The sequence below is a fragment of the Phocoena phocoena genome, chromosome 8, assembly GCF_963924675.1.
Source record: "Phocoena phocoena chromosome 8, mPhoPho1.1, whole genome shotgun sequence".
Classification (NCBI taxonomy): Eukaryota; Metazoa; Chordata; class Mammalia; order Artiodactyla; family Phocoenidae; genus Phocoena; species Phocoena phocoena.
In genome coordinates, this window is record NC_089226.1 from 39876007 (window position 1) to 39885342 (window position 9336).

Below are 9336 nucleotides of genomic sequence, written 5' to 3' on the forward strand. Positions count from 1 at the left end.
GTTTCTTTTTACTATCTCATTTTTACTGTCATTAGATGGCAGGTCATATGTTGATAGAAAATAAGACAACACTCTTCTGTCTAAATCTAGTATCCCCTCTGTCTGGAAGACAGAAGCAACAGGTCTGATCTGTCACACCTCGTTTTCACCATCTATTTACTCCCTGCATCCTCATTAGACTCCATGCCCAACAATAAGAAGATGTGTGGCGTATACTACATGCTCACTTTGAAAGAGAAATGAGTAATACTCACTTATTCCTAGCATCTGTAGAGTAAAATTCCTCCATTTTCATTAGGTAAAATTGAAGAAAGCTGGACCATTCAAGGGGGCTATATGATTTTTAATATATCCAAATTTCCAAACTGTTACTACAAATGTATTTAGAAGAACAAGATCTTTAATGATAGTAATGCCCTTGAAATATATCATTTAAGTACGAGAGGCCATATTAGCATGCTATCAACATCTAGTCATAGGACAAAATATTGAGGGATCAATACGGACTCATGACGAATAAAAATGTTTCTAAGTTTACAGATCCAGATTTTCCAAGTCCTTAAATTTAATCATATGGTGTAATTTTTAAACTCCATATTCAGATGAAATAAACACTCAAGTAGCTCCTATAAATCTCACAGTCTCATAAAAGGAAAAAGGTTCCAAGAGTGCTCAGAAACATACTTCTTGAGGAAATTAACAAAGATACACATGGAATCTAGAAATTTACATTTATGCTCTTGGTGTTCAAAATGCTGAACTTAAAAAAAAAAAAAAAAAAAAGATTAAGCTTTCCAAGGGATAGAAGCGTCAAGTTTTAATCCAATACTCTGTTTTAATTTTTCATACAGAAACCAGTTCTTTCTCGTAATTTTCATACTGCTTTAGAACAAAGCGTATGATAAAAACCTCAATAACAATACCTTGATTTTAGGGCTAAAAATGTGGAAGGCGTAAAAAAAATAATAAAATAAAGGGCTATGAATCTTGCAATTGCCATATCCAATGGTCATAACCATTAAACATATCCTTAAGATTGACATAAATAACTCCTATTTCATATGATGGAACAAGTCATGAAAGAAATGACAGTTTTAGAATCAGGATTGATGTAAAGTTCTTTGGACACGTGGACACAATGTGCAGGAGCAAAAACATGTAGAGTAAATTTAAAGCTCTTAGGCCATAGGCTAAATGGTGTTTTTTAAACTTTTTTTTTTTTTTTTTTTTTTGGCCACACCCTGCAGCATGTGGGATTCTCCAACCAGGGATCAAACCCGTGCCCCCTGCGTTGGGGGCTCGGAGTCTTAACCACTGGACCACCAGGGAAGTCCCTGTTACTTAAACTCTTGCCAATTTGGGCAAAGTTGAAAAGGATTCCTATTTCAAGGACACTTTGCCTTTAAAAAAGTAGTTGAAAAAGCAGTGTTTGTATTACAGCTCTTCTTTTTTAAATGCCAGACCATCAGCTTCTTAATTAAGAAATCAATCCTGATGAGGTCTTAATTAAGAAGTCTTTCGCTCTCAGGCATGGGAATAAGAAAGAGAAAAGGAGTGAGTGACGTACTCATTCCAACTGTCATGAAAATCAGCTAACCTCTAAAATCTACATGAAGGAGTATAAATATATGCACACATGTGTGTATTAAAAAATTAAAAATACCATACCTTTTCATCTAGCTTCTGGGAGAGAAAAAGGATGACACCATCAAATGCTTTTGCTTTGTTGGAAAGTTCCGTGTGACTATACAGCAGGGCAATTCTCAGCCTTCTAGATTCTATATCTGGACTGTATGTCACATGATACTGGTATAGCTGCCAGTCCTGGGGCAAGTCTAAATTAAAAAGATTTGTGACCAGTTTCACAGGTATTCCACTGGAACCTGAAGAAAACAAAGAAAAAACATGTTTTAACCAAAAAAAACCCATCGTGTTCATATTAATCACAGCATTCAAAAAATGTATTTGCATATGCATAATTGTTGCTAGAAAGCAAGGATTCTTGTTCAGTGACACAAGGTAAGCTCTAGTAACCAACTGCCTGATAACCTTTGGAGCCCTGCAAGCAAAAGGATCCTGTGTAAGGCAGGCCTCATAAGAACCTGAGAGCAGACGCTGACATTCTTGTTTTGGGGAGAAAAGAAACATCTGAATTCCACTACCCCAGGACTCCTTCCAAAGCTTGCCTTCCAGCTGATTCTCAAATCGATCAAGTAAGCATTTTGTAACCAAGCAGGACCCCACGGGGCCTCCCCCATATCCTCTGCTTTAGCTCCTTGCTGAAGTATGTAGGTAATAGTATCTGGTGTACATTTCCTGAATTGTTCTACAGATTCTAAAACCCCTACCAAATGGAAGAAATTAACTACTTGATGACCATGAGCTCCCTCCAGACCTACTGGCACCTAAGGATTGATAATATTAACCCGTTACCTCACCATCAGCCAACCAGAGAATTGTGCAGGAGCTGATCACAGACCCTGGGGCGCCCCTCTTTCACTTTGCCTTTAAACATGCTTTGCTGAAACCCTTCGGGAAGTTTGGGCTTTTTGAGCACTAGCCGTCCTAGACTCCTCGTACAGCGCCTCACAATAAACGCTGCACTTTCCTTCACCACAGCCCAATGTCAGTAGATTGGCTTTACTGAGCATGGGGGAAGGGACCCAAGTTTAGTTCAGTAACAGTTTCAGATGCTGCTCTGGAATTATGGTGCTCTCAGATTATAAAGAAACTCTCCAGTTTTTATCATGAATACAACCCCCATCCTCTTGGAAATCCAGATAATCAAAAGTTCACCATACTCTGGAAAATTCTGAAATCACTTCATTCAGTGATTAGATGGCTCTGTAGGTCCCAGCAAAGCCCCCCCAGAGATAAGGGGGCGACTGGGGATGGAAGAAAAAATTTTACATCTTCCCTGTGTGAGAACAGACAGGGCTCCGGGCTTCTGTTTTTTGCAGGCACAGGGAGGCCATGTGGGCTTCCAGGAATTCCATCCCCTACAGAATTTTTATTCACCTCTTCAAAATCTACAGGACAAATTCGGAGATGGCCACGATGTAGCTGGTCAGTGCCCAGTATGGCATAAACTGCATCCAGGACAGACTCCAGGAGGGCACAAAGGAAGTACTTCTCACCTCTCCTTGGAGGGAATCATCCAGTGTTCATCTTATAGGAAAGAATTATCAAATAGTCACTATTTGCCTTTCTGGTGGAGGAGGTGGAAACATGAGCCCTGAGGTGGTGAGGAAGAAAAAGTATCATGTATACCTTACGTAGTATTCCCTCAGTTTTGACCTGTGTATATACTGAGAAATAATGCACAACCTAAAAGGTAAGAGTTACGTTTTATTCAGCGGACAAAACTGAGGGCTTAAGCCCAGGACACAGCAGCTCAGTTCTGAGGGACTGCTCCCAAGAGGTAACGGAAGAGCCAGGATACATAGGACTTTTTGCAACGAAGACCGGAACATCATAAGATTACTTTTAATTAAGTAAAACCATATGTCTCCAGTTAATGAATTCAGCGCTTTTCTATGTTCAGGAAGATGCAAGAGTCTGGGCTCACTGAAATCATTCCTTTGATATGCACCTCAGCTATCTGGGGCCAGTGTCCTGTTCTTTCCCACCCTGAGTCTCCTTAGGGTGCATCATTGGAGGGTGGCTGCTGTGACTGAAGACTTGGCGGCCGGCGCCCCGTCTGTCTCCATCCTGAGTTCCCTCGGGGCTCACCGTGGGAGCGGCTGCTCAGCTTCATGGCTGCAACATCTTTTGTGTACTGATAAGGCAGGCGATATTTTTTTCATTGACGTGCAAATATCCAGTAGGAACAAGGAATCTTTGTGCTATTTTAATTAAAGAAAAGGGTTTTTTTTTTTTTTGTTCTCCCAGAGGACATGGCAACATATTTTAGCTGCTCCTATTAATGGACAAAGAGAAGTCATCTAGAATATCAGAGCTGGCAATACCCTTTAAGACCACTTACAACAGTGTGTTCCAGCTGTAATCATGACCCATTAGTGCTGCAGTTATGAAAGTAAGTGAGGTGAACCGTCATGTTTCATAGAAAGACTAGAATACAATAGAATGGATCGGAGTGTGCTGCCCATAGGAAGGGCAAGCATTGTTTCATGAAACTTTGTTTCAGTTGCGTTTGTGTAGTGTGTGTATGCTGGAGAACAATTTATGTACTTATTTTTGCTGCATGGTTTGAAAGAGTTTGAAAAAGACTGACCTGCATCAGTGAGTCTTAACTTTTAGAGGGAGTTACAAAGCCTTTTGAGAATCCTATGGAAACAATAGGCCTACTTTTCCTGAAAATACACATGCAATCCTAGGTTAAATTTCAGGGGTAAGCCCAGAATCTCCCTAAAGAATTCCCCAAAGAGGCTACATTTTTCTTTTTAGACCTGAAGTCCAGAAAGGTTATTCCCCATATAGGAAAAAGGTTGGGAAAGAGACAAAGCATCTTTGCTGACCCCTACCTCAGGTGTAAGGAGAAAAGGTTTTCAACAAGTGAAATGTAGTTCTGGAGAAAATGTTACTCTTTCTATTAATGAAAGAGAATTAAGGCTAAAACAACTAGTGCCTAGATAATGCTTGAATATAGCAGATGTTCAATACATATCTTTTAAGGCAATATATGAACTTGTATATTTTATTAAATTAAAATTTCTTAAGCAAAATTTGGTAACATTAAAAAAAAAAGTAAGAAATTCCCTGGCAGTCCAGTGGTTAGGACTCTGTGCTTCCACTGCAGGGGTTCTGGGTTCAATCCCTGGTCGGGGAACTAAGATCCCACAAGCAGCATGGCATGGCCAAAAAAATAAATAAATAAAAATTTAAAAATAAGTAACATGAAGACTGGGTACCTCTTTTGCAGTCTCTCACATGGGCCAATTTCTCTCTGGTACAGACACTCAAATCCATCATCTCTCGTCTGATTTTCCCAACTCTTTCCTTGAAGGTACATCCAGCATCACCAAAAGATAGACCACCTTCACCTAAAATATGAAGAGAACACCAAAATGTTATATATTATTAATACTACATACATCAATAACATTTCATGCTAGTGATATCATTTACAACTACCATATCAAAAATGCATCTAGGGCTTCCCTGGTGGTGCAGTGGTTGAGAGTCCGCCTGCCGATGCAGGGGACATGGGTTCGTGCCCCGGTCTGGGAAGATCCCACATGCCGCGGAGCGGCTGGGCCCGTGAGCCACGGCCGCTGAGCCTGCGCATCCGGAGCCTGTGCTCCGCAACGGGAGAGGCCACAACAGTGAGAGGCCCGGGTACCGCACAAAAAAAAAAAAAAAAAAACAACATCTAGAGGGAATTCCCTGGCAGTCTAGTGGTTAGGACTCTGAGCTCTCACTGTCAAGGGCACCAGGTTCAACGCCTGGTCAGGGAACTAAGATCCCGCATGCCGCTTGGCAAAGCCAGGAAAAAAGATGCATCTAGAACCAAAGCTCAGATTTTTGTAGCTTTTAATAAAACTGGCCCACATTGCTGAAAACAGTCATGACTATACAGAAGTCTGCAGCCTGAAAGCTGAAAACTGTGAAGGAAGCATGGCGTGTTTTGTTAGAAATAACAGACTCTGAGTTAGTCCTACCTCATAACATTTGGGGCTGACCTGATTCTCCTCTTGGCTAAGGAGAAAGCTCTATCTCCCTATATCCCACTCCACACCCATTTATGGAGGGCTGGTCTCCCTCCTGTAGCTCTTGTGTAACACCCAAAGAATTACAGACTAAGATTGGCCACATCAACTTCTGTACAGATTGGGGCTGAACCTCTCCCCCTTCTCAATCACAGGAAGAGAAATGCCCATACACTGCCATCAGTGTTTATGCTACATCATTCCCCTGAGAATGAAAGTCAGCACGTCACCTTGGGACGTGTCACTTACTGTTAGGTTCTAGAAAATGGGAAATTAAAATCTGTTTCCTGATGACTATTTTCTTTTTTAAATGAGTACAAAAAGATGCTAATTTTTCAGATACAACCTTGGCACTTTGAAATGTGAAAATATAAATTTTATATTACAGAATTATTACTACAAAGTAATGTGGCTAATAGTAGGACAAACCTCTAGGCCACTGACTTGACCACTGTCCTTTGATACAGTCACCGTATGCAACTACCCCAAATGGCGCTACCCACTTGCCCAAAACTGCTGTCCACACCCTTCTCAGTGGAGTTGGAGTCTCCCAGGAAAATCACAAAATTTATTTAATTTTTTAAAAATTCGATTATTCTCACTAGATTGTCCATATCATTTACTGCTCTTGGTTTCAAAAGATGTTTGATGGTTTCTAAAAATTCACTCTACCATATAACGGTAGTTCCCAGAGTCTGGGGGTGGGAGGGGCAAGTGAGGAGTTCTTGTTTAATGGGTACAGAGTTTCAATTCTGTAAGATGAAAAACTGTTCTAGAGACGGATGGTGGTGATGGTTGCACAGCAATGTGAATGTGCTCAATGCCACTGGACTGTACACTTAAACACTGTTAAAATGGTCAACTTTATATTATACCTATTTTACCACAATTTTTAAAAATAAAAAAAAAATCAGTCTACCCTCAAAGGATAAAGAGTTTCCATCACTTGCTAGTCACAAGAAGGCACAGCAGATGCGAAGGAAATTCCCAAAGAAAAGCTGGAATAACACTTGAATGGTGGCAGTAGGGCTGGAATTACAGGACATTTCTACTGTTTAAGCCACCCAGTCTGTGGTACTCTGTCATGGCAGCCCTAGCAAATTAGTGCATCGGGCATGCCAAATTATACTGTGTGGTAGGGGCTACTTGGACTAGCACGTGGACAAGTATCTTGAGGCCAAACCTGGATCTGCAGGTAAGAGAGCCACCACCAAATGGTGAGGTCTACCGTGGGCGGGGAAGGAAGAAGAGAGAAGGGGCAACAGGCATGTGAGGTTACTACCATCCCTGCAAGGCAATGGTATTGGCATTTATGTGTCACAAAGAATTTAAAAATACGTTTTCAAAATTATTCAGTAAACAGACAGAATCAGAAAAGCTGGTTCCCTAATATCTGGGGGTTCCCAACTGCTCAGCAGCATCAGGAAATTCAGGGGCAGATTCTGTGCTTGGAAGAGTCGCAAAGAAACACAACAAACACAGGGGGACCCTTCAGAAAAGCAAGATAAGACGCTCAAGAAGCGAGTGCTGCTGAAAGGCTTAGTAGAGTCACTCCTATTCCATTCAGGTGGGACGCAACTGGATGGAACAGACAGAGCTGCACTTACATTTCTGTGAAATCCTGCTGGTTCCCACGTGGTCACTGCTAGAAGATGCTTCACTGTCACTAAGAGCAACAGACAGAGGCTAAAACGGGGAAAAAATATTTGGTCAGATTTAAGATGTTAAGTCATAAACCAAAACTTTATCACAAGATGAGAATGGTATCACGTCCTATGACATTTGATTACCGTGAGCTAGGAAAAGAAAATGTTGGCAGGTAAGACGCTTGAGAGAGGAGAAAAGATTGCCCATTTCAGAATAAAGATAAGGACGAGCTACGGTTTTCCCCATTCATCAGTCTTTGATTTCAGTGCCAACTGTGAGCCAGATACAGCCCTTAGCCCCTGGAGGTGGAAAGAGGCAGAGGTGTGATCCTTGCACCCGAGGAGCTCATCAGAGCTCCTCTGGAAGGTGGTACAGGTGATCGCAGACCTCATGCTCCTGTAGCCTTCAGACATGGGGCCTCTGATGTGAACCTATTTGTAGCAAGAAAATAAACTGAGCCCAGAGGATCTGGGCCACCAGCTCAGATGATGACTCTCCTGAATAAACTGCTCCAAAAGTTCACAAAACAGGTGAAGGGAACCATTAATATTTTCTCTTCAGGGTAATTACTTCTCTGTTCAAGAAGGTATAAATCAGCCTGCTAAAAAAAAAATGGATGATACCAAGAGAAGACCTCTCTATGAGAGTAAAGGCATAGACTACTCACTTGAACACTTCTGGTCTAAGATATTGCTCCAAATACTGAGTTTTTGCTAAGTATTGCTCCAAATACTAAATGTAACATCACTCAAAAATTGCTGGTTTGCCACTCAATTCAACCTAGTTGTCTAAGTCTAATAAGGAGCGCTATGCACAGTGGTTGCTCAAGAAACAGTGGTTGATTCTAAACTTCATTTGTGTCTGACATTATTTCTTTTTATATATAAATTATTGAGACAGATCATATTAGATTATATACCACATAATGGTACCTTTGAAGGGACAGCCATTTTCACGAGGAGACTTACAAACGAATGAAGTAATTAAAACTTAATGATAAAGACAGGAATAAAGACGCTGACCTACTGGAGAACGGACTTGAGGATATGGGGAGGGGGAAGGGTGAGTTTTGACAGGGCGAGAGAGAGTCATGGACATAGACACACTAACAAACGTAGTAAGGTAGATAGCTGGGGGGAAGCAGCCGCAAGGCACAGGGATATTAGCTCGGTGCTTTGTGACAGCCTGGAGGGGTGGGATGGGGAGAGTGGGAGGGAGGGAGACGCAAGAGGGAAGACATATGGGAACATATGTATACGTATAGCTGATTCATTTTGTTATAAAGCAGAAACTAACACACCATTGTAAAGCAATTATACCCCAATAAAGATGTTAAAAAAAAAAATAACTTAATGATATACTTGCCTCCCATTTTCAACCCTTTTCACTGACTGAAATATCTATATTAATATCTTACTCAGATAAGCTCCCCCACAGGGAAAAAAAAAATGTGAGAAACCCTGGAAGGACTCAAAGTTGAAAGAGAAGATAAGCCACTACTTCGTAGCAGAGAGGAAGAGATATATGCCGAGGAAGGCGGTGTCCACGAAGGAAACAGAGGTAGGAGTGAGCGAGACAATGGCAGCTGCTAAGCTTTCTACCCACCAATGGCGAGGCCTGGACGCGCCCCACCTCCGCGGCGCTGGGGCTGAGGGCCATGCCTCGCGCCCTCGCTCGGGCCCGGCCGCTCATGTTCCAGATGCGCCCAGAGTGACTTCAAAGGCAGCCAAGTCTCAACGAGGGTATTTTGTCACCGGTACCCAGATGACAAGGGTGCGACGGAAGCGGTGGAAGTAGTGGCTCTCTGGGTCCTGGGCTGGAATGGCAGCCGAGGCGCACGAGTGGGTGGAGCCAAGCGCACAGCCCACCAGGGTCCCGTGGTAGGGGCGGGGGAAGCACGTGGGCGGGAGGCGGTGTGAGGGCTGCGGCCAGACTTCTCTTTTCATCCACAGCCCCCGCCATATTTGGAATTATCCAGCTTTCTAGTTTTTGCCCATCATATGTGTATATAAGGTTGCAT

At 42.2% G+C, this 9336-nt stretch overlaps 1 protein-coding gene across 1 annotated transcript in view; it reads right to left on the reverse strand.

Annotated features, from left to right (window-relative positions):
• Window positions 1–9008, reverse strand: part of PIWIL4 (piwi like RNA-mediated gene silencing 4) — a 40826-nt gene extending 31818 nt beyond the window's left edge. The window contains exons 1-4 of the mRNA XM_065882659.1: window positions 8922–9008; window positions 7277–7355; window positions 4872–5003; window positions 1669–1883 (exon numbers count right to left, since the gene is read on the reverse strand). Of these exons, the coding sequence (XP_065738731.1) occupies window positions 1669–1883; window positions 4872–5003; window positions 7277–7355; window positions 8922–9008 (513 nt within the window). The remainder of the gene's footprint in view (window positions 1–1668; window positions 1884–4871; window positions 5004–7276; window positions 7356–8921) is intronic.
• Window positions 9009–9336: the final 328 nt, after the last annotated feature.